The sequence below is a fragment of the Musa acuminata genome, chromosome BXJ1-7, assembly GCF_036884655.1.
Source record: "Musa acuminata AAA Group cultivar baxijiao chromosome BXJ1-7, Cavendish_Baxijiao_AAA, whole genome shotgun sequence".
Taxonomy (NCBI): Eukaryota; Viridiplantae; Streptophyta; class Magnoliopsida; order Zingiberales; family Musaceae; genus Musa; species Musa acuminata.
The window spans coordinates 15,788,621-15,814,664 of NC_088333.1; the positions used below are offsets into that span (position 1 = coordinate 15,788,621).

The 26,044-nt window shown below is 36.2% G+C and overlaps 1 protein-coding gene across 1 annotated transcript in view; it reads left to right on the top strand.

Moving 5' to 3' along the window:
- The window catches only part of LOC135678936 (SNARE-interacting protein KEULE-like), a 36,825-nt gene extending 15,874 nt beyond the window's left edge, over window positions 1-20,951 (top strand). Inside the window, exons 9-21 of the mRNA XM_065192203.1 lie at window positions 4,195-4,389; window positions 4,500-4,583; window positions 4,671-4,766; window positions 4,885-4,961; window positions 6,346-6,442; window positions 10,875-11,000; window positions 11,092-11,187; window positions 15,529-15,645; window positions 15,736-15,813; window positions 18,613-18,806; window positions 18,950-19,040; window positions 19,125-19,214; window positions 20,562-20,951. Coding sequence (XP_065048275.1) covers window positions 4,195-4,389; window positions 4,500-4,583; window positions 4,671-4,766; window positions 4,885-4,961; window positions 6,346-6,442; window positions 10,875-11,000; window positions 11,092-11,187; window positions 15,529-15,645; window positions 15,736-15,813; window positions 18,613-18,806; window positions 18,950-19,040; window positions 19,125-19,214; window positions 20,562-20,615 — 1,395 coding nt within the window. The 3' untranslated portion in view covers window positions 20,616-20,951. The remainder of the gene's footprint in view (window positions 1-4,194; window positions 4,390-4,499; window positions 4,584-4,670; window positions 4,767-4,884; window positions 4,962-6,345; window positions 6,443-10,874; window positions 11,001-11,091; window positions 11,188-15,528; window positions 15,646-15,735; window positions 15,814-18,612; window positions 18,807-18,949; window positions 19,041-19,124; window positions 19,215-20,561) is intronic.
- The last annotated feature ends 5,093 nt before the right edge of the window (window positions 20,952-26,044 follow it).

Consider the following 26,044-nt stretch of genomic DNA (forward strand, 5'->3'; position numbering starts at 1 on the left):
AAGCTTTCGAAGTGTACGTCAATCGCGGAGGAAGCTACGGTCCTCTCCCTCGACGGTAGAAGGAACTGCCAACGGTGGCGGAAGGAAGCTACAGACGAAGGCTAAGCTGTTGGACCTATTCATCGGCGACAGAGAAGGCCTCGGTCTGCTGCGTTTGCAGCGGAGGCAGCATCGGAAAGCTTTGGCGGCGGAGGCAGGAGCGCTCGTTAGGGTTGATCGTTCGGGGTCGAACTACACTTAAAAATCTGGTTCGGTTCAACTATTTGAGCTGGGCACTTGCCTGAGGTGCAAAGCGCTTGGGTTCGAGCGAGCGCCTAGGTAATGCCTCATTGAAGCGTGCCGCCTGGTTCATTGTTGAGGCACTTGGGCCTTGCCTCCTCTCGCTTGAACGCCTAGGCGAGTGTCGAGCGCCCAAGCGCCCATTTAAATCATTAGTTTGACAAGAGTCGATATATAATATTTCTTAGTGTCGACAATAAATCTGATTGCGTTCTAAGACCATACTGAAATTGAATTGCTGGGTTTAGATAATACGCTGCAAGACATAATTTTGTTAGTATAAATTTTTTATACATCAAAAAATTATGAATTAAATTACACCGAATATAAATTTACGTGCATTATGGATATCTTGGTCCATATAAATTTCAGTCCTATGATCGATGATATGTAAGTATTGGTCGGCTTTAGAATAATCTTTGATTGTTTTCTTGACCTCCTCTCTTGCTATAATCAACATATGTCTAAGTTAAGGCATTTATGGATGCTTTTCCATGTCGACCTTACAGAAGACAACGTAAAGTGGTTCTGCACCTTTTATGATTTCATTCATGGTATCCCAAAATCTAGAAGAAAGAATGGTCATTTCCATTTTTCCATTGCTCGATCTCGAATACCTGGATTCGGGCCATTCTTGTGAGGTGACCATTGACTTGAGGACCTGCCTCTTTTGTTGTATTGACTTTAAGACAATGAAATTTATAACAAACCGAGTGACTCTAGGTCTGAGTATCTCATCATTTAAATACTTTTACATTAGAGAGTGGACCCAATGATGATTATATATAAACTTTGTGATCGATTATGCTTGAGCTACACAATATCCTACTTCTTTTCTTTTATATATACATTATCAATCCGTATCCGTTTCGCTGTTTGTGGAGGATAGGCTTGCGGATCAATATCAATAATATTTGGTGCGAACATCCTGCCAAGTTCTCTCATAAAACCACGGATTCCGTCATGCCTTATGCTATCAGTTCGACTTAATTGAGTAGGGGCAATTGGTTGCCTCATGCTGGTCGACCTCTAGTTTTCTTATGGCATAGATCCACTATCATTGCCATACTCCCATTGTGAGTTAGATCGTCGATGCCTCATTGCTTCCATGTACATATATTGTTGCTCCAGTGATGCATGAATACTAGCTTTAAGATTCGGGTTGATCACATCGTCGCGACCCTTATAGTCGTCATAAACTGGTTCCTGCGTAGCCCTTGCTTGTTATGACTTGTTTTGAAATGATTTATAGACCTTCGTCGGGACCTTCTTGCATTTTGCAACGTCGGGATATCCGTCGGCCAAATGCATCTTCACTTGGGTGATTCCTCCACCCTTGCCAATGTAGTTATAATAAATGCATTGCCAATGATTACGGTTTTCGTCTATCTTTTGGGCATGATCCCAAGCGTCATCATGTGTCTGTTTCTTTGGTGTTATGTTCTTACTAAATTTAAATCAAATAAGCAAGTTGCGATTATCCCTAATTTAAAATACAAGGTGCAAATTATACGTAGAATTGACTGAATATCATTAAATTATCATTAAAACCACTAATCATAGTACTAACATAGTTAATAAACCATAATTAGTTCTCTTTCACTGTTATAAACATGTCAAACACCCTAATAGGTTTTAAAGACATTGAATTGACTCAATATTGATCAAATTTTGATTAAATCATCATTAAAACCACTAATCACAGTATTAAAAAACTTAATTAAAATCTAATTAGCTTATTTTACCACCATAAATATGTCAAATACATAAAAGAAACATTAAATACATAATTTTGATGATATTATCATTAGATACACTAATCATACCGTTAACATAGTTAATTATCCACTAATTATTTCTCTTTCAATACTATAAACATATCAAACACTCTAATAGGCATTAAAAACATTTAATTGACCCAATATGGGAGAAATTTAGATTCATCATAATTAAATATACTAATCATAGTATTAACATAGTTAATTAATTCATAATTAGTCATCTTTCATCATTATAAACATGTCAAATACCTTAATAGGTATTAAAGGTATTGAATTGATTTAATACCGATCAAATTTTGATTAAATCATCGTTAAAACTACTAATCACAATATTAAAAACTTAATTAAAACCAAATTAAACCTATTATACTATCACAAACATATGATCCAATCCTTAATATGTATGAAATTTAAAAATTTAACCTATTAAGTGTTTAATTTCAAAAAAATCAATATTAAACACATTAATCACAATATTAAGGATCTTAATTACTCAATAATTAACGCTATTCTACCATCAAAAACATATCAAACAACATATTACATATTAAGTCATACACCACATACAATAGGCTTAATCATCTCATAAATCAATAAAATCTAGAAAGAGAATACATACTTCTTGATTAGAGTGTTCTTCTTCTTAACCCACCCAAATTAACCTCCTAAATTTGATCTAATTCATAAATCATAGTTTTGTTGAGTTTAGGAGAGTGAAAATGTGAGAATAAGAGAGAGATGTGAGTGAAAAAAGTTTGAGAGAGTTTAAGAGATTGAGAGAGTGAAATGAGTTGAAAGAGGGGAGAGGAAAGGGTTTAAAAACTCTTTTTTAAGCCTAAAATGGTCAATTTTTCCATTTAAAATAGGGTAATCTCAGCTCTTGATTGATAATAATCAAACTCTGACCGTTACTAATTGGTACAGGTCGGTAATAATCGGATTTCGATCATTATCGCTCGGTATAGACCCCGTATCGTCCAATATGGGGTTATGACACCAGTATTGCTTGGTAGAGTGCGGTCCATGTACCATTATCCTCTCAGACTAGTATATACTACCCGTACTGGGCGGTATGCATAAGTAATGCAAACCTTGCTTTCATGTACACTGGTGCTTATTGTATTAATTATGTATTCTCTTCCAAATTTGCAATTCATAACTAAGATCTGCTCTCTCTAATATAATTATCTCCATGTCATGAAGATTTTTGGATATATATATATATACACACACATATATATATATATATATATACATATATATAAATATGTATATATATACATATATATAAATATGTATATATATATACATATATACATGTATATATATATACATATATATATATATATATATGTATGTATATATATATATATATACACACATATATGTATATATGTATAAATATATATATATATATATATATATATATATATATATATACATATATATATATACATACATATATATACATATACATATACATATACATATACATACATATATATACATATATATATACATACATATATTACAAGGCATAAAATTCTGGTTATGCTACAATAGATGAAATGATTGCCATGCAGAGTAATGAGATGAGGAAATTAAGCTTACACAACAAAGCTTTTTGCAATGTTATCCTTGGACAACATTTAAATGATTACTTTCAGCATATAGATATCAATCAATTTGGCATTTAAAATAATTCTCATTGTTCAGTTGGTATGTTTTATGTATTAAAGATGAAATATTTGCTTCAATTTCTTTGTGAACTGTTTTATTTTCCTGTTTTTCTTCATTTTATGTACACGTTTTTCCTTCTAGGCTATAATCTTTATCTTGATATGTTTCATTATTGTTGCCTTTTGTTTGTTACTACTTTTCAAAAAACTATTACATGTCTTCTTCCTATTATCTAGATCTATATTCTTTGAACCTTCTTTGTCCTTCTCAGTGATGTCCAGTTTAGACTAATGTCTCAACATAGTTTAGCCTTATGTGAAAGATGAATGCATATTTATTTGCATATATGTGCTGATAAAGCTACATATTCGTATGTCTTTCAAGAATGAATGTAAGTTTGTACATCTAGCAGTTGCTTGTTATTAATGATAATTTTGTTTCTGATTCTGTTCAGGAATTTCCGTATGTGCGGTACCGTGCTGCAAAGTCATCATTAGATGCTTCTACAGTGACAACACTTCATGATCTTGTCCCAACTAAGCTTGCTGCTGGAGTTTGGAATTGTCTTTCTAGGTATAAAGCTAAAATTCATGATTTTCCCCAGAGGGAGACATGTGAGTTGCTTATTGTGGACCGTTCCATAGATCAGGTACAAGTACATTAATAATATTTAGGCTGTCCTGTTGCTTTTTGACCATCCTATGATCTTTAGATTGTTTTCTCAATTTTTGCACCCATTTCTGAAATCTGAATCTATAGATTGCTCCAATTATACATGAATGGACCTATGATGCCATGTGCCATGATTTGCTAAACATGGATGGTAACAAATATACACATGAGGTGAGTATTCATTTCCAATCTTATACATCTGGTGACTGGTAGGTGTTCTTTTGGATCATGTGGTTGTAATGTTTTCGTTTGATGAAGGTGCCTAACAAAACAGGATCAACAGACAAGAAGGAGGTGTTGTTGGAGGATCATGACCCCATTTGGCTTGAGCTTTGGCATGCACATATTGCTGATGTTAGTCTAATGATCTGTCTGTTTATTCTTGTTTTTCCTTGGTTGATCCTATGCTTTGTCATTTTTGAGGCAAATTTAGACAGTGTGCTTCATTTTTGCATGATAAATCCCTTGGCAGGCTAGTGAAAGATTGCATGAGAAGATGACAAATTTCATATCAAAAAATAAAGCAGCTCAAATTCACCATGGTTCAAGGTAACTGTCAAGTGGTTTGTACCTTTGTTTTGATAAAATTATAGAAGCTATTGGGGAAAAGCACGTTTTCCATTTCAGGATTATTATTATTTTTGTGTAATTAAGATTTCAAGAATCAGACAGTATATTGTGAACTCTGAGAGTGCATATGCAACAAAATAGAATGGCTTAACAGAATGCTTTTTTGAGATTTTGTCAGCACCAGAAGACCCATGACTGTAATATCAGTTTTTCATTAGGTGTGTTGCTTGGGTCTTGCACTTTTGAGTTGATATTACGTTCTCTTTCCCCCTGTATGCACATAATTATTGGTTTCTTGATTGAGTACTCTCTACTTCTCATTAAAGTTTGGTCTTAGAAGCTGCTCTTCTTTGATATTTTGGTCTTTTGAGCAGGCTCAACTCCAAGATCCTATTTCACCCATCAGCTTAATCAGTTTCTCTTTTCTCGTTAAATGATGATGACCCATTGACTTGGAATGATAATCTCAGAGGACTTCTTTGTCTGCTCCAATTGTTTTTGCCCTATTTCTAAGTATCTCTATATGAGCTTTTTGTATATTCATTCTCTTCATGTGGCTTGATTTAAATAATAAGAATTCATTCTGGGGAATACTTTTAAGGAAAGGCTGGATTATTAATGCCTTTGTCCCTATTTTGGTGTGGACCTAGACTTTATTGAGCATATTTTTATTTTTCTGTGCCCTTAAACAATTCTGGCATCGGCTATTAAGAGTTATGCATTCCACTCTTCCAGCCTCCTTTTTGAAGTTTGGGAGGTTGGAGAAAAGATAAGCAAAATGTCTAGCAGGCTTCTAGGATTGATCTAATAGCTTTTGGTGCATATAGGATGAGTGAAATTTTAGACAATTCCATTAGGTGGGTAGAAGTCTGGATGAAATTATAATAGGAGCGTTGGTTTGCTTTTTAGTTCAAGTTTTCCCATATTGATTTACTTTTTAGTTGTTTGAGAAGTTGTTTTTTTTTTTCGAAACTAAGTTTTCTGGCTTGGTGCTTTGCCTAGAAAGAAAAAAAAAAAGAGAATGCAATATAGTGCAAACCTCATCTTGGAATAGTTAATATTCAGTAGAGACTGAAGTTGCCTCATATAAAGCATAGAGAAGAACCTTTGCCAAAAAGTATTTGAGGTTGTTGTGATTTGTCCGACACACCCTATCTGAAGTTCTAATGCTTATACCTTCATGCTTTTATGACATCCAAATATGCATTTAATATTTGACCTGTGTTAGCCATAAAATGAAGCATTCTTATGATGTATTTCAATTGTATCTTTATGAATTATGAGACTTGAGAAATGTTTTCTGCATCTCCAAGTTAGCTTACTGAGATACATTGCTTATTTATCTTTTTTATTTGTTACTTAGAGATGGTGGTGAGCTTTCCACTAGAGATTTGCAAAAAATGGTTCAAGCTTTGCCGCAGTATACTGAGCAGATTGACAAACTTTCTCTCCATGTAGAGGTTGTATCTGTTTCATAAAGATATCAGTGAGTGAAGTATGTCTTATATTATGACTAGTGTGAAAACCTCGATTTTATATGCTTAGAACATTTTCATCCTTCTTCAAGAACATGTTTCTTGTTGGACAGATTAAGTGACTCTGAACCAAGAATGTATTATGATCATAAGTAACTTGAATCCCTACCTTTATGAAGATTAAAATAGCATATATGGCCTACTTGTTATCATTCAATTTTATTTGATACTCGACCTTTAGCTCTTGAAGCTTAATAAGATCGATTGTAGTGGTAACCATGGTTTGATGTATTGGGTACCTGATCCATGTCAGACCCTGGCTGGACTGGTAATATGTGATATAGTTTTTGAGGTTGAGAAAACAAAAGGAAGGACTGTAAGCCTTGTAGCACATGTAGATCATTTGTAATTGGATGTTTCGCATGCTGATTCACACCCATGGTGACGGCAGGTCCTTTTACCCACTCATTGCCTATGTGAGCAGCATGAACTTAGTCACCACTATCTCTCAACTGCTGTTGAAAATTTTGGATCACTAGTATTTCTACCAACCTAGTCCACCTGGGCTTCTATAGACTTTGGTTAAGTCTCCATCTACATGATGCGCATGTTGTGGATGTGGAGCTATAACATGTTATTGTTGATCACTAACAGCAACATCTCCACCTTTGCCATTCTCTCCTTGTGTCTTTCTTGAGATGTTGTTTGTCCCTCGACAGACATCTCCTCCCATACAGGAGAAATCTACCCTTATCACTGAATTAGACATGTAAGCTACTAGATGTTGCATTTCATTTCTTAAGTTGTCCAAAAGAACTACTCAAACCAAGGATGGATACCTTGGCTATTCCCAAGTTTTGATAATTGGAAGTTGGAGGAGGCAGCACACTGTTGACTCTTTTATTAATAGTATAAAATATTAATCTTAAAAGTAAGCAATGAAAGCCATTTAAGGCAGCTAGACAGGAAGACAAAAGTTGTCGCAGGCAACTCCACAAGTGGAGTGACCTGCTTACTTGTTCTTGTCGTGTTTCCAACTACTTCAGGTTCCTTCAAATGCCACCCAAGGCTTCTCAAGTGGTGAGATACCCTATATTCTTCCTTTTTAATGTCATCTACTCCATAATTATCACAGAGGTTTGTGCTTTGATAGTCCTTGCATGTCGTGAATCCTACATTGGTAATGTATGAATGACCGCATGTGTTGTTGTCATGGATTTTTCAACATTACAAAATTTTATATAGTGGCATAAAATGTTCTAAACAAATTGGAAAAGCTAATGTGCTAGCATTGCCATGAGTTGATAACTGAAGAAAATGTGAATCGTTTGGTACATTACAAGCAGGACTAACAATTACAAACCTTCTATGAGGTTGATGTGGTGAATTATGGTGTTTCATGAGGTTTGACCACGATCAGAAGCTGCAATCATCTCACAATGATCTCGAGTCTCAAAATATGTACAATTCATTGGTTACCATGATAATGTAGCAAATATTGCAAAATGCCCTTTATGAACAGATTCATTCACATATGTTAACACTGTCAATTGACTGTCCCAAACTAATTTTTTGATTCAACAATTGGGGTTAGATTAAGATTCTGGGTTAAAATACAAAATGATCAGTTGGCCCTAATGCTATACTTTTTCCCTTTTCTTTCCTCATATGCCTTATTGCAATTCATCTCAGAGAGGAAAAACAAGCATTGGTCTACCTAAAGCAACCTGTATTTTGTCTGATCCATCAGTAGTCCAACAAGCTACTTTATCCAAGATAATGAAGTATATTTTCTATAAGGGCAAATCTAAGATTCCTGTTGTTTAGATTTTAACAGAGTCAAAACATTTGTTTGAAAGGGTATTTATGGATGGTTCTTACCTTATGAGGGGTGTTCATGACTTGACTTCTTTTAGATAATCATGATATTTACAATTATAGAAGCATTTCTTTAAATTTTATATGATTGGTGCGTTACATATGAACTTTTTTTGCTTTTCAATACTTTTGTTAGAGTTTATCTTATTGCCCTTAAGACGAACACAGGAGTGAATTTTGTAAGTACGGTATACTTACTGCCTTAAAAAACATAAGAGTTTATATAGCTTAAAATTAATTTTCTAACAAATAAAAGAACTTTAAAATGGCCTATTTCATGTTGTTTTCCTTTATTGGAATGGTACTCTTGTTAAGGATAATGAAATTAAGGAAAGATAGAGAAATTATTTTTATAAATTATTTAATGAATATTCTATATAGAACTTAACTTTAATGATAAATAATAATGTTTGATCTAATAATCATAGATTTATTCATAAAATTAAAGTTAGTGAAATAAAAAATACTTTAAAGAAGATGAAAATAATTAAGAGTGTGGGACCTGACGGTATCCCTATTGAGGTTTGAAAAAGTTTAGGGGACAAGAGAATAGCTTGATTAACTAACTTATTTAACAAGATTATGAGACTCGAAAATATGTCTGATGAATGGAGAAAGAGTTTTTTAATGCTAATTTATAAGAATAAGGGTGACATACAAAATTGTTCAAATTATAGATAATTAAAATTATGAGCTATACTATGAAACTTTAGAAAAGAGTTCTTGAAAGTAGGATAAGGCTTGAAATAAATATCTTTAAAAATTAATTTAGTTTTGTGCTTGAAAGATTAACCATAGAAGCTATTCATTTGTTAAGGCAATTAATGGAAAAGTATAGGAAGAAAAAGAAAGATTTGCATATGGCTTTTATTGACTTAGAGAAAGCCTATGATAGAGTTCCTAGAGATTTATTATGATGGGTTTTAGAAAAGAAAAGTGTATCCATTAATTATATTGAAATTATTAAGGATCTATATGATAATGCAGTGATAGTGTTAGAACTATAGGAAGCGTGTTTAGTGAGTTTTCTATTAGCATAGGATTACATCAATGATTCACATTAAGTCCTTATATTTTCACATTCATAATAGATAAACTTACTATTCATTTACATCATAGACCTCCTAGTATATGTTATATGATGATGATATTGTTTTAGTTGGTGAGAACCTACGTAGATTAATTATAAACTTGAGCTATAGAGGCAATCCTTAGAAACTATATGTTTGAAATTAAGTAGGACTAAAATTGAATATATGAGATATAATTTTAGTAATATTAGGATCGATAGGAGAATATAGTTAAGTTGAATGGACAAGAAGTTTCTTTAAATAAAATCCTTAGGTATATTGGACCAATTATTCAACAAGATGGAGAGACTAATGAAAATATTATTCATAGAGTAAAAACATGATGATTAAAATAGCGAGAGGTATCAGGAGTCTTATATGATCATCGAATACCTTTAAGTAAGGTTTGTCGTACCACGACATACCGCTCGGTATGGGCGGTATATATCAATCCAAAAGGGGATCGACATGGGTGATACATCGGTATGCCCCCATGTACTACGTGTTCGTATGCTCGGTACACCTTGGTATAGCTTAATACGTACCATACCAACAGTTGATCGGTACATCAGTACAGACTGGTAAGGAGAACTATGCCTTTGAGGGTAAAAGAAAAATTTTATAAGACAGTTGTGAGACTAATAATGCTTTATGGATCTGAGTGTTGAGCGGTTAAGAAACAACATATAAAAAAAGCTTGCGTTGTTGAGATGAAAATGCTGAGATGGATGTATGAAATTACTAAGATAGATAGGAAAAGAAATATTTTTGTTCGTGAAAAGCTAGGTATTGCCTCGATAGAGGATAACATAAGAAATAATCGTTTAAAATGGTATGGACATGTAATTAGGAGATCTATGGATGTGGTAGCTAGAAGAGGTGAATTGATTATTGTTAACGGTATGAGGAGAGGTAGAGGAAGACTTAAAAAAAAATTTAATAGAAACTATAAATAAAGATCTAAGTACTCTAAACTTAACTAAATATATGGCCTTTTATAGATCTCAATGGTAGCAAAAAGATTCATGTAGTCGATCCCAAATAGTTGGGACTTATGGTTTTGTTGTTATTATTAGCAAGGTTCGTCTTACCGTAACATATCACTCGGTATGGGTAGTATGTATCAGTCCAATAGAGGACCATTATGGGTGGCACATCGATATGCTCGGTACGACTTGGTACAACTCGGTACATACTATACTTGTAGCTGGTCGGTACACTGGTATGGACTGATAAGGCGAACCATGGTTGTTAGAGTGGTACTCTTGGCTATAACCTAATTTATTGTGAAGTTTTTTGCTTTGGAAGTAGGGTCCTGTATATTTTCTTTCTAGTGAATTTTGTTTAATTGCCTACTAAATTTTCAAAGGATTTGTTAGTAGGTATAATGAGGGAGCAACTGTAGTAAATGCAATATTGTGGAGGATTATATCAAATGTCTTTTATCTAATCTTATGCAACTTTTGCAGATTGCTGGTAAGATTAATGGAATAATTAGAGAACAAGGTCTTCGTGAAGTTGGACAGCTGGAACAAGATCTTGTATTTGGAGATGCTGGGACCAAAGAACTAATTAATTTTCTAAGGACAAAGCAGGTTAAAATGTCAATTCAATTGTTTCACATGTTAACAATTCCAATTGTCGGTTTAATCATATATAGTCTCTTTAGTTGCTTTTCTTGTGCAGGATATCAGTTGTGAAAATAAACTACGTCTGATGATGATTTATGCATCCATCTATCCAGAGAAGTTTGAAGGCGACAAAGCATCAAAGTTGATGCAAGTGAGTTGTAAAATTAGCTCTCAATAGTAATGGCATACAGTTCTGGATTCTTTAATAGTGTTTGATTTGACAGTTATGATTCTCTATTGTTCTTTTCCTATTGCATATTCCGTTAAGTGTTAACTGAATATTGTTGCAGATGTTTGTTTCTTCTAGCATAGTTTATTTTGGTTCCTACCTAGCTGTAAGACGAAAATATCAATGTTACTGGCTTTAGGAATAAAGTTTAATATATAATGACTATTAGAACCGAGGATTTGTTGTTTGGGGTACCAAACCCATTTCGGTGATTTGGTTGGACCGGCATACCAGTCAATACTGGTGTAACATGTATGTAGGTATCGATGTTTCAGAGGAAAAAAAAAAGGAGAAGAGGAAGAGCACGTGGAGGAAGAGGAGGAAGAAAGGAGGAAGAAGAGAGAGGTGGACGAGGAAGAAGAAGCGATGGAGAAGGAAGAAGGAAGAATAGGAGGGGAAGAAGTGGGAGTGTACTTGGGAAGAAGAAGGAACACGGTGTTGGCAGTGGCAACTATAACCACATCGCGAAGCAGCGATGACGATAGTGGCCTGAAGCAATGGCAACGACAATGACATTAAATGCAAGAAGAGGGCTCGCGTTCATGAGACCTAGTTTCTATTTTAGTATTTTTTCCTTTTTCAATGTTGAGTTCAATGGGCCCTTTCCCTATTTTAGGTTTTCTTATTTTTCTTGAGTTGGACCAGGCCGCCCGATATAGGGGTGGTCTACATACTAGTTGACGCCCCGACCGGTACATACCACCTGTTTCATATAATTTCAGATGATACAACAATCCTTTGTTAGAACTACTGCACCCATAAATTACTATTGCTTCGAGTTGTTTTCATACTATATACATTATTTAAATGTATTTCACAGTTATGCATTTTTATTTTTTCTGCATATTGGGTGATTTCCATAGAAAATAACCATCTTTTGGGTATTTTTCATTCAGAATCAGTACCCATTATTTTGCTTTTCAAACAGTACCTTAGTTTGAAAAATACTTAAATTACCTCTCAAAAATTTTCTTGCTTGTTGTAGTGTTTTGATCTGTTACAGTTTTTTTGGCCTATTACGAAGTTTTGGCCTCCACAACAAAAACATTGTAAAGCCTACTTGAAAACATTGTAAATGAGTCAAATGAAATCAAAATATACTATAAATTATTTGATCTATCATACTATAATTCAAATAGTTATTTATAATAGTTTAGGAACAATATCACCCAAAAAAAATAAAAAATTGACTTATTACAGTGTTTTGGCCACCATAGTAAAAAGTCCTACTCAAAAACACTGTAAATGATATAAATGAACTCCTAACTTCAACCAAGCTAACTACAAGCTTAGAAGTATAGTATTGTAATGGTTCATGAGTAATGACAACCAAAGTGACACAATATGCTGTTACTTATAGCGTTTTTCAATAGCATTTACAGTATTTTCAATACATCAATAGAACACTATAAATACGATTGAAAACTATTGTAAATGAGCCTAATAAAAACACTGTGATTGTTGAAAACCAGTAAAATAATGGGTGAAAAAATTTGGCGAAAAAACTTTGAAGGGTATTTTTCAAATTAGGGGTATTGTTTTGGAAAAAAAAAGAAAGGATTCCTTTTGGGAAATACCTAAAATATGGATATTTTTAAGGGAAATCATCCTTGCATATTCTTGCTGACTGAATAATGTTGCACTTGTTTATTTCCTATGAGAAAGTTTATTTTGATCGGGGTTTGCCTTTATGGGTATCAGGCCCATTTCCACAAACTACTAAAATGGTATTTACTGGTTTGTATTGGTGTACCAACATAATATACTGGCGCATATCGGTGGCTCGACGATGAAGAAAAGGAAAAAGAAGTGGAAGGAGCAGTAGAGGAACAAAGGAGGAAGGAAGAGGGAAGAGGAGGAAGAAGTGGAAGAAGAAGAAGAAGGAAGAAGAAGAAAGAAGAGGAAAAGAGCAACGGTAACGTACCTAGGAAGTAATGATAGTGAGGTGCCACCATCTTACGCGATGGCGAAGCGACAGTGGCAACAATGGAGAAGCAGCAATGGTGATGCGACATCTTATGTGAAAGCGAAGCAGCAGCGATAGTAGAGGTGAAGCGATGATGGCAAGGCGGTGGCACCTTACGTGATGAAGTAGCAATGGCAGCAGAGGCGAAGCAGCCACGACGCGCGAGAAGAGGGCTTATGTTCGCGGGGTCCTAATCTCTTGTTTTTTTTTCTTTTTTATACTGATTTGGACATGAACCCACCATTTCTTTGGATATTTTATTAATTTAATTGGACCGCCTGCTACAAGGTGGTCCACTTATCGGTCCCCTATCGGACCGGTGCATACCACCCGTACCGGGTGGTATGCTGCAGCATGGCAAACCCTGATTTTGATAGCTAGCCAGCTACATGAGGACATTTAATTGGTATGACTATTAGGACTGCTGCACCTATGGATTCACCTGCTTCTAGTTGTTTCTTTTAGCAGCCATCTGTTTGTTGTTTGCTGTGTTACAACTTAAAAAGTCAAAACTTTGTACATCATTTTGGGTGACATTATAGTGCAGTGACTTAGGCTACAAATTCATGTTTAATTATTCTCAAATACATGTTTTAAAGATCTATAAACACTCAGTGCAGATATTGTGTTTCTCCGACTCTAATATGCAAAATAAGTTACTAGTTCAATTATATCTAGAAGATATTACTGACCAATTATTCTTGGAATTCCTACATGACCATCTTGAATCACTCTAATAAAATAAATTGAGAGAAATAGGTGAATTTTGGGAGAGATTAGCAAGAAAATGAGTGATAAAGAGAGGATGTGATATAAGAGTGAGGTGAAGAAAGGGGCTTGTGTGAGCTTTTTATTGCCACCTACAAAGCTCCATTGGGTAGCCTTACTTGATAGGTAGTCTTATGGCTTTGTAGATGGCTCATATCGGTGGTACAAGGCCTGTACTAGGTGGTACACGTAATACTGGGCTTGAAAAACATGGTTTAGCCATTGGATAGCTTTACTCAAGAATTAGGCTTACTGCCCAGCATAAGCCTCATACCGGGTTGTCACGGACTTAGCTGGAATTACCTAAGTCGTGAGGCACTCTTGCGGCCAAGACGCGAACTGAGCTTGAGTTTCCTAAGTCGCGACGCACCCTTGCGCCAACTTCTCGGACTTAGCTAGGATTGCCTAAGTCTTGAGGCGTCTTTGTGACATATGCTTCTGCAAAGGTTCAGCCTAGTTGCAACCTCATACAAGTCTCGAAGGACCTATAAAACAGAAAGTTGATTAGATTGAAGACGAGCGACAGACAAGTCTCGACGTCTCGCAAAGAGGGAAGTTTTACAAGCAATTCAGCAAGCACCTTGTGTGCATAGGAGAAAAGAGAGAGAAGAGGAAAATAAGGACTTTAGAAGGTAGAACGAACAGTTGCAAGTCCACAAACAACTGCTCATCGGGTGCCGGGTGCGAAGGCAAGTTCCCATAAAGAAAATGTGCGAACTTGTGAAGATTGTTCAATACCCGACAATATACCGAAGCCCCATCCAGCCCTGTGCCAAAATCTAACCGAGATTGGCCGATCCCAATGAAAATGGCCTATTCGGATTGGAATTAACCAAATTACGAACGATGATTTTAACTGCTCAAGTAAAAGCAGTTTGGGAAAAATGGGATGCTCCATGGATACTTTGATTGCTAACCAATGGATAATATGGATATTTCGTTGGATGTGATTTAGCATCAAATTTTTGTTAAAATTATATTAAAATAGTTGATTATTTCATTGTAAGTCTTTGATACATTATCTTTGTTTGGGGCATTACTTTCAAATTTTGTCTGAACTTTCTTCCTCATGACTAGTTAACAAAAATACTCGTAAACTTTAATTATGTTGTATACCTATTTAGCTAATGCTTAAAATGAATGCTAAAGATTATTAAAGTAACAGCTTTACGGTCATAAATATTCTTAAAGAGAATTTGAGCAGTATGTTTGAAAACACTGTAATTTACTGCACTTTGGCTTATATTGTTAATGTAGTTTAACAAAATAAACAACTAAGCCAATATATCCTTTCAAAATATGGTTTTTTTTTCAGTCTGTACACTGAATATCCACCATGTCTTAGAAGTATATCCTTAACAAAAGTTGTTTTATGTGTATCTAAGATTTTGCCTGCTTGAAAATTGTATTTTCTTTTTGTGAAGCATCATTTGACCTCAAAAAATGTTGATTTATGAACTTGATATGAAATTCTTCTATGCATCCATGATATCAGCTAGTTGTTTAAAAAAACTTCTCTGTTTTTACAGCTTGCACAACTTTCATCTGATGATATGATTGCTGTTAATAACATGCGCTACCTGGGAGGTTATGGAACTAAAAAGACATCAAGAAGTGGATTCACCCTCAAATTTGATGCATACAAGGTAATTGCCTCTGTTTTTGAGATCATGTCTGGCATGAATTTTCTTTGCAACTATTTTCTGACAATAGTCCTTGAATTTTTTGGTTATCAGAAGAAGCATGCAGTGAGAAAAGAACGAAAATCTGAGGAAGTTACATGGCAGCTATCTAAATTTTATCCGCTGATAGAGGTATTGTTATGTCGAATAAGGGCATTTTATATGATGCTAGAATATCTTAATTTTAACTAGTCAATAGATCAAGTTGGACTTGTCTTTGTTACTCATTTATAGCCTCAGTTGCATGATATCTAAGTCTTCAGCTCAGCTTCGATTAGTCATAGCTGTCTTAAATTTTTGCTAGTCTAATTCTAGTTGATTTTTTCCCTTTTGATTTACTTTGTCTTGTTTGTGAATCTTTAAAAAAGTCCAGTCTAATTCTAGTTGATTTTTTTTCCTTTTGAGTTACTTTTCCTTCTTCATGAATCTTAAATGAAATCTTATTAGAGTCTTGCTTGCTTTTTACTGAAAAATGAACTAGCTTAACCTCTTTTTATTGAAGTCATTTCCTTTTCTCCCATGAAAACCACTTGTGAAGAGAGATTACCTTCTTCAAGCATATGTTTCCCTTTAATTATGGTTTCTCTGTGCTTGCAGCAGACCAGCTGAAGTAATAAAGATTGTCATTTGAATATTACTTAAATAATGTCACTCAGTCTGCTGGCATCAGAAAAGATATCATTAAGTCTGCTAATATACATCTTGATGCAGAAACAGAAGAAGTCGAGAATAATGAGGGAAAAGGAGTAACTTTAGAATCATAAGGAGGTGTTGCTACGAAGCACAAAGATTTGTTCTATGTTGGTCATATATAGGGCCCAATTGGTTGTTTAAGAACTGGGATTCTGAAAGAATGGGAGTAATCACTTTGTGAGATCAGACAGTCCAACCATTTACTGGAAATAAATGGATGCATATTTGCACTAACTCTTTTGTCCTTTGGTATCCAATATCTCATATCCATGCATCCAATATGAATCATTTGAACACACCCCTAACTCCCAAGTTCTTATAAGCATACTATTATTCCTTTTATAATGGTTAACATTGGACTCAGCAAGATAATGGGATCTGATCAAGTAACAATTGTAGAATTAAGACAATGATCTAATTTTCATGACTTGTCCTTGTGCTGGCCAGTAGTTGGTTTGGGTAATGCTTTGGCTTCCAACTATGCCAATGTAATACAAACTGTTGTTGATTGAAATGTAGAGAGAGAGAGAGAGAGAGAGAGAGAGAGAGAGAGAGAGAGAGAGAGAGAGAGAGAGAAGACTAACTTGTGGAGTGTTGGGAGGTACAAGGAATTAGGAAGAAAAAGGGATTTTAGGACGATAACATACTGTTTTGTATCTCTTTAACTTACATGGGTCGCTTTGGGTCAACCATCATGATTTGGCTTGGAGTGGAGGGGGAAGGAGGTGTGGACATCCTACTAGAGACAGAACCAAACATAAAAAATAGGTTAAAAGAGGAACCATGGACAGAGGTGCAGATTTCTTCACTTGCACAGGGCTTGAGAACTAAAACGCCATTGCAATGGTACATTCCAAGATGGTAAGTATGTGACATCCTTATATAATCGATGATCTATATTATGCCAAGTTGGCAAGATGTGATTGAGAAGACGGTAAAAAAGTCACTATGAGGAGGATGAAATTTTTGAAATTTGATACATAAAGAAATTGCCTGATGATCTCTGCAGGTTAATTTTGATTACCTGCAAAGTTAGCTTAAAACTAAATGATAAAGACCTAATTTGGAAAAAGTGATAACCAAGGTATATATTACCGTACCGTACCGGTGTTTCGAGGTTGGCTCAGTACGGTACGGTACCATGTACCGAGCGGTACACCTAATTTAGGTGTAAAACCCTCCGAAAATATAAAAAAAAAAGTTAGGATAGGGTTTTTAAGTTAGAAATAAATATAGTAGTAGCATAAGTTTAGCAAAATCAATGTAAATTAGGTAAGAATAGTATCACATATTTTTTTCAGGCTTTGAACAATATCTTGTGCAAGGTTCGTATTTTAGTCCATTATGGATTGTTCTTATGTAAACATACCTGTTGATTAGAAAGTTCTTCCTCTTAATCTTTTCAAATTAACCTCGATTCAATTCAAAAATCGTTCTTTTGTAGAGTTTAGGAGAGCACAAATGTATAAAAAAAAGAGTTTGAGATAGTTTAAGAGAGTATGAGAATGTAATGTAGTGAAATAGGGGGAGAAGAAGGGTTTAAATACTATGAGAAAGGGCTCCAACGGTCAATTTGACCGTTGGAGCATTGTATCATTGTTACCGAGCGATTTTAAATATTTCTTTTTCTTACTGTAACACTGCTAGTGTGTAGCGCTGTAGAACTATAGCACGTTCCATCCGGTAGCGGGCGGTCCGTATACCGGTATGTCGTCGGACCGGTACGTACCGCCTGTACCGGGCGGCACTATTCAAAATTGTATACCTTGGCGATAATATCTAGTAGTAAGATGACATCAAAAGTACTGCAACTTGCAAGATGGTCTGAGAATGGATAGTTTTTTTTCTCCCTTCCAGCTATAGTTATCCTAAACTTTTTTTTATTAATTGAATTCGATGAACCTCTGAAGTTTCTAGTATTGATGTTTTCTTAACATTCATTAAAATTGATAGGAAAGAATGAAATTTGCTACAGTTGAATACCCCTGAATATATACCCTTATATATTCTTCACCTCTTATATCAATGTTTCTTATTCCTATCTATTATAGCATATGCTCATTAATATCTGTACCTGTTTTCTGTGTTTGTGATCACAAAAAGTTGAATAAGACTGCATTGAAGCATGTTATGAATGCTCTCATATTAGATTTTTTTGCTTTAGTCAAATACACTTAGGCTACCTGTAGTGTTATTCTTGTAACTTGTCGGTCGTTTGAAATTCTATATTATGTCTAGGAGCTGATTGAGAAACTTAGCAAAGGTGAACTACCGAAGGATGAGTATCCTTGTATGAATGACCCAAGTTCTAGTTTTCATGAGACCTCACAAGATGCATCTGCTTCCACAACTCACCATGCACCAGCTCAATCCATGAGATCTAGGCGGGCGACATGGGCTAGGCCACGAAGTTCTGATGATGGATATTCAAGGTATGCTATTATCTCCAGTATCTTTCTGCTGCTTCTAAGTATAGGTTGTATGTGTTGTTATTTAGATGTTCCCTTGATTAAATTTCAGACATCCCAGATTTTGGGGCTGCATTCATATTTTGTTGACCAATGGGCTTTTGCAGTGATTCTGTGTTGAGGCATTCATCAAGTGATTTTAAAAAGATGGGCCAGCGCATTTTTGTATTTATCATTGGTGGAGCCACTCGATCTGAGGTAGCTTTGCTATATTTTTGTTCATACTTTGGAGTTTTCTTGTTGGACAATATTTTAATCAATCATTTTGTTTCCTTATATCAGCTACGTGTTGTCCACAAGCTTACCACAAAGTTGAAGAGGGAAATCATCCTCGGCTCATCCAGTATTGATGATCCTTCCCAGTTTATCACTGTGAGTTCAGTTTATCCTAGAACATCAATAGATTGTTATTGATGGTATGCCATATTATGGTTTTTTTTCATTTAAAGGAGTCTTAAATGTGAATTATTCCTTATTATACTGATACTTTGGACTCCTTCCATATGGAAAACACATAAGAGTTGCATAAATGTAAATTATGTAGATAAGATAACACATTTTTTATGATATATTTTAATGAGAAAACATTGTGTAAAGAAGACTATTACTTGCCTCAGCTGTAAGAAAGCAACTATTACTCTTTTTTCATAATGATAAGCTAAATTCATGGAACCACTATGGAGAGGTTTACAGAATAATATGAGTCAAATTGGTTACAGTTATCAATATTAAATGGTATCAGAACTAGCAAAGTCTGTTACACTCAACTTCCTGCATGCTATCTTCTCACCTCTCTGTGCTCATCTACCACTTTAGGCAGTAGGGATGTTTGAAAAATAAAATAAGATCATAAACCAAACAACAGACAAACTAGTTGAAGTAAGAAACCGAGATAACAAAAGTAGTCAATTTGATTTGAGTTTGAGATTTCTTTTCTCTTTCATTTCGAGTCCAATTTGGTTTGACGGCACAGAAAGGCCGAATGACCAAATCAGAGATATTATATATCTTTAAAACCCCACATAACTCAGTCCTGTATATATATATATATATATATCCTCAATTTTGAACTTCTTCCAGTCTAACGCCCCTCTCCCTCCCTTCTCTCCCCCCCACCCTTCTCCCTATCTCTTCCTCTCTCGTTCACCTCTATGCCTCACATCCATCAACATGTCAAGTCATTGGAGGTGCTTCCCTTCATGCCTCTATGACCTCCATACCCTATCCCTTAGTCTCTAACATTACCCTTGCCCTCCAATTCATTGCCCTTTTCGACCAGTTAAGAATAGGTAATGTTCTATGTACCCTTTTATCTGATTGCTCTATGTCCCTCTTGATTGGTTGATATATGCCCTTTCTCTCAAATCTTTTTGGATAATTGACAGTTATTTCTCAATTTTCTGGTTCTCAATTCAGTTGTGGTTCTGGCAATAGCTTTTGGAAATATTGTGTCAGCAAGAAATGGACGAACTAGTGGGACTGGTCGATGAACCAGTTCAGTTTCAGTTTAGTATTATGTAAAACCAGTAATTTAAGAACCGTAACTACTTATAGCCTCAACAATTACTTGTAGTTCGGTTGGACCTTATGATTACCTTGTTTTATCGCTAATTTGATTCTCTTTCATAAACTGTGCAAAAATTGAAAATTCGATCACAATCCAAGAAAATGTGATTGATTTTTCATTTCATAGTTTTTTTTTATTTTTTCATATTGCAGAAACTGAAGATTCTCTCACCTCAAGAAATTTCATTGGATGACCTTGAGATATGATATATGCACCACCAGTGATTCAGGGAAGATTACATTTGATGTTTGGGAATCTCAGCTACATTAGAAAGTAACTTCATGAAAATTAAGTCGGCTACCAAATGCTCGTGAATCCGTTCGTGGTCAACTTAAAAGTTTTGTAGGTTAAAGTTTTCGATGAACATCATGGTCGGATGTAACCAAACAAGTTGTATCACTTGTGTCTTCAGGCTGCAGTACAGCATGTACAACAAACAGAACATTTTTGATGTGATCATTTGCTGGGCCTCATTTGTTTTGAAATAACTCGAATGATCAGGAGAAACTATTGGGCTGCATAATGAATGGTGTACTTCAATATGTTTTGTTGAACAGAAATGATACTACTTTTTGATCTGCCACGTGATAATACTTCAGCAGGACTTTTTGTTCGTGCATAAATGATGAACAAGCATGATACACCGAAAGGTTTCATCAATGGTTCCAGCTGTTGATGAAAGCATTGATTCGATAGTCACCGATTGCATAAATGATGAACAAGCATGCAATAAAGTTGATCACTGAACCAGAATATAATTTCGTATTCTAATAATTATAAACGTATGGTCGTAAATTATCATGGATCTCCTTTCTTGGATAGCAATACTTGCGTCCTAATTATATAAGTAAGCAGCTAAGGGGAAAACAAAAGTGACGATAATATATAAAGGCTGTAGAGATTCCCCTGGTATGTCATCTATAATAAATATGGAGATGCAGCTATAGCTAACGATCCTCTTGAAACACTCGGCATCTGAACCACTCACGCATCTGTGAAAGCAACATGAGGTTTCCTATTTTTAGATTCCACCGCTTTATGGATGTTACATTGCGTATGTCACAATGGGTACATAGACAGGCCCTGTCAAAAAAGTTAGAAAGAGGAAAGTTGGAACATGTTCTGCCCATCACACGGGAACAGATGCAGTGGCAAAGGGCTTCAAAAGTGGACGCTCAGGCGGCTTCGATGTCTGTAATTTATGTGGGTAGATGGGGCAACGGGAAACAAGCTTTTCCTAGTACAGCTGTTTGGATGGCAGGATTTCGTCCGGATTTCGTCCTGCAGACGCATCTTCTTTTGCCTGACGAAGACTTTGCCTTTGAGTCGAGTCGATGTGTTCGAACTCAAGGATATAGGAATGCCTAAAGGAGGAGCTATCGATCTCTTGGGAAACTATCTTTCAATGCTCAAGTTAGTGGTCCATATCTACGTTGGATGAGGATTTTTGTTGTTGGACGACAAAAGGGTTAACTTTTATATCTAGTCTACTACGAGGATAATATGTAATTACCCTAATGTTTTGCCTTTGGAGTTTTGTTCACGTGGACGATAGGGGAGAGATAGGCTTGAATAGTCTCCCTTGGACTATTGTCCATGGGGCCAAATAGACGGAGGGTGACTTGGACCTTTCCTATCTATGTTAGTCTCGATGTGGTGATTAGGTGTCAGATGATGATTGGCCATCAATATATTCCCTATCATTTGTCTCTCTTGTAAGGCGTGCATTAAGGCTTCTGTTAAAGGAGTCCGGAGTATGGCATTTAATTCAATTGACAGGCTCATTGCAAACCTGTTCCTTTATATCGTGAAGGAGACAAATGTAGGGGCAGGTTGAGTCTCCCGACTCACATGGCTCGGGTATATTTCGCCCTGGTATAACATACTTAGCTAGTTTTGCTTAAGTCATGCGACACCTTTTGTATCAGTCCATAAATAGTCAACCTCCCCGAAACCTCTTATGGTCTGTTAAAGATCTATAAAAGAAAAAACATGTTAAAGAAAGCATTTAATTCGAGATCCATAAACAATCATTTTAACAAACACTTGATAGGCAATGTAAATTATAAATATAAACTTCATAAGCTCCGAATGATCATGTAACAAAGGGTCTCGAATGATTCACTATGATCAAAAGTCTCCATAAGTGCCCACATAATACTATTGCAGAATAAGACAGTAAATTAGCCTTAGACATTACCCAAAAGGCCCATCCAGCCATGTGCCACCCGGGTCGCTCCTAGGTATTATACTAGCTGAAACTTTACACTATTATGCGGAACTAGAAAAACCCTAAAATGACTACCTAGATGGCCTATTTCTGGGCAATTTTTCTCTCCGTGTAATGACTGCACACAACCTATATTTACAAGCCCAAAATAACCATAAAAGCCAACCAAACTAGCGATGCCAAACATATTGCAATCCCACTACTGGTTATTGGCTAGCCCCCCCTCAGAGCTCAGGTGGAGGCTAATCTGGCTAGTGCATCAGCCTGAGCATTTTTTGCCTAAGGGACCCATAGTACATTGAGTTAGGAGAAGCTAAGAACTAACCATCGCACCTCGACAGGGTACTTCGCCATGGTCACATCTCAAGCTTCGTAGCTCCCCTCTACTTGACTCATGACTAGTTGTGAGTAACTAAAAACTATCAACTCTTGGACCTGTTGCTCTTGGGTGAGTCAGAGCCCTAAGAGATGCTAGTCATAGGTAGGCACAAGCCAATCACGTGAGTGATGACATGTGTGACTTAATACATAGTCTTTTTGCTTATTATTATTGTTAAGATCGAGTTGACACTAAGAGGGGGAGGGTGAATTAGTGCAACAGATAAAAATGACGTCGGTTTGAAAAATCTTTGTTTCGATAAAATCGATATCGAAAATGTATTTAACTTGAAAGTGTTCGTAAGAGTGCAATTAGAAAGTAAATAAGTAAGGTAGTTTGCAGTAAAGGTAAATTGCACAAATAGAAATGCAAACCGAGTTTTATAGTGGTTCGGTCGTCGTGACCAACATCCACTCTTGATTCCTCTTCTGTCGAGGCCATCGGCATCTACTAACGATCTTCCTTCAATGGGCAAAGATCAATTACCATTTTACAATCTTTCTCATTTTCATGGGTTTAGGAGATAACCTTTACAAGCCTCTCTTTCTTAGATCTCACTTCTCCCTTTAGACAAACTTCTGAATACCAAGAAGAAGTGATCCTAAATCCTAAAAAAGTTTTCCATTTTTTTCTCAAATATTTTCCCCTTTTTTCAACTCAATTTCATGCTCAAATCTTGCTACTCCATGTAGGAATAGCTGGGATATTTATAGACCCAAAATGACTTCAAAATTGGAGTAAAAAACGGTCTCATCTTGGGTATCCTATGTCCTAGCGGTACCATCGCCTGCAACATTGACACTGGGTGGTACCACCGCTCAGTCTGACAATACCATCGTTTGGGAGACTATGTCTAGGTGGTATTACCGCCTGACACAATCTCAGAGACTATGCCACTGACGGTTCCACTAGTTTGGGTCACTGTTTGGGCCTTTCACTTGGCCCAACATAGCCCAAACTTGGGCCCAATTGGCTCATAATTGAGTTGACCTAATTACATTCTAAACTGTCTCAATTAGACCATGAACTAACTCGATCTAGACATAATCGATTACAAGCGAATCCTATATTATCTAAGCAACATGTCATCATAAAATCATGCATAATCCAAATTTCAATACATCATTCCATGCATGATTGTTATCATAACTTCTCCCCCTTTGTCATCGATAGAAAGGAGAAGTACAACTAGCAAGTTTTTAGACATAATGTCAAATCATTGCATAATTTCACTTCTCCTTTTTGTTGATGACAAAGGGGGAGAAGTTATGATTATTGAATCTTAGATTTTGATGATGAAACCAATTGATAAGTGTTTATGATTTGATCTGTGTTTTGAGTGATACAGGATGAGACAATTAAAGCAGGAAGAATCATGTTGGGCCGGAGGAAAACATGTTAAAAGATTGGACGTCGCGCCAAAGGATTGGTCGACGTATCGACAAAAGGCTTCGGGCCATGGATTCGGGCATCAAGCCAAGAAGAGCGGATACTGCGCCAAGGATATTGGAGTTGCGGAGGTCAACTGACCGATTGGGTAATAGGTCGCAAGAGAGGACGATGCGTTGAAGAATCAGACGAAGCGTCGATGGACCAATGACATACCGGACGACATGATTCATGCTTAGTAATAATTATCTAGATCGAAGTATGTTTTTATGTGTGTAAGATTAACTACGATAGCAAGACATAAAGCAAAATGAAGTCCTGAAGTCAAGAACGCGATTTCGTTTGGAGTTCGAGAGTTCGTCAGAAGTCCGTATGTTCGTTGGAAGTTCTACCGGAACCAACCGAGAAGTCCAGGAGCTTGCCAAAGAAGCTCATCGGAACTCGCCAAGAAGATCATCATGAAGTACAGGAGCTTGCTGGGAGTCCGCCGGAATATTGCCGAGAGATTGTGGGAAGTTCACCGGAAGATCGCCGAAAGAGCAATTGATGTACCAGAACTAGAATGCTTAGAATATGTCTTAGGAATCATAGTTGACACATAATTAGAGTTAGGATTAGGAGGTAATCCCATCAACTCTATTAGGGGCCAATTGGGCCCGAAGTTGGGTTGGTTTGGGCCAGATTCAAGGCCCAACCAGGATGCTGAAACCTTGGTCAGCGGTGGCACCGCTTGGGAGACTCAGTCTCCCAAGTGGTTTGGGCGATGGTACCGCCAGCAATAAATGTTGCCAGCGGTGGTACCAGCCCTGTCAGTCGGTGGTACCGTCAGAGCTCGGTCTCCGAGTTCTATCGCGGTGGTATTGTCGAGACTGGGTGATGGTACCACCTAGTGTCAGGATCCCAAGTGGTGGTACCGCCAAGCACAGGCAGTGGTACTGCCCGTACCCAGGAAACCCGGGATGAGATGTTTAAAAGTGAGAAAACTCTATAGAAATCTCTTGAGAAATCCCCTCCTCTGGCTTAAACTTAGAATTCTATTTAGAGAGGAGTGTGTGCTTGTAAATATTATCTCCTAAACCTGTGAAAAGGAGAAGAGGGGTGTAAGAAGGAGGTTGATCTTCGTATATTAAAGGAAGATCGATAGTGGATGCTAGTGGCCTCGACGGAAGAGGAATCGACGTAATGGATGTAGATCACGATGACCGAACCACTATAAAAATTCGGTTTGCCTTTTCTTTTGTGCAATTTATCTTACTACAAATCTCCTTACCTTCTTACTGTGCTTTTACTATGCTTACACTTGCATACACTTTCAAGTTTCTGAAATCAATTTTTATCATACGAAATAAAGAGATTTTCAGAACCGACATGATTTTTACCGCTGTACTAATTCACCCCCACTCTTATTTCCGACTCGTTCCTAACATTTGGTATCAGAGTCTCGTTTTTTATATTTGGTTTAACACCCAAATAGAAATATCTCTTTTCGAATTTCAAGAGGGTCACTCTCTCATTCGTCCTCTCTTGTTCAATGGAATGGACTACACATATTGGAAAACTCGAATGAGAGTTTTCTTGCTTTCGTTGGATTTGAATTTATAGAATATTGTCGAAAGCGGATTTCGAAGGTCTTCTCT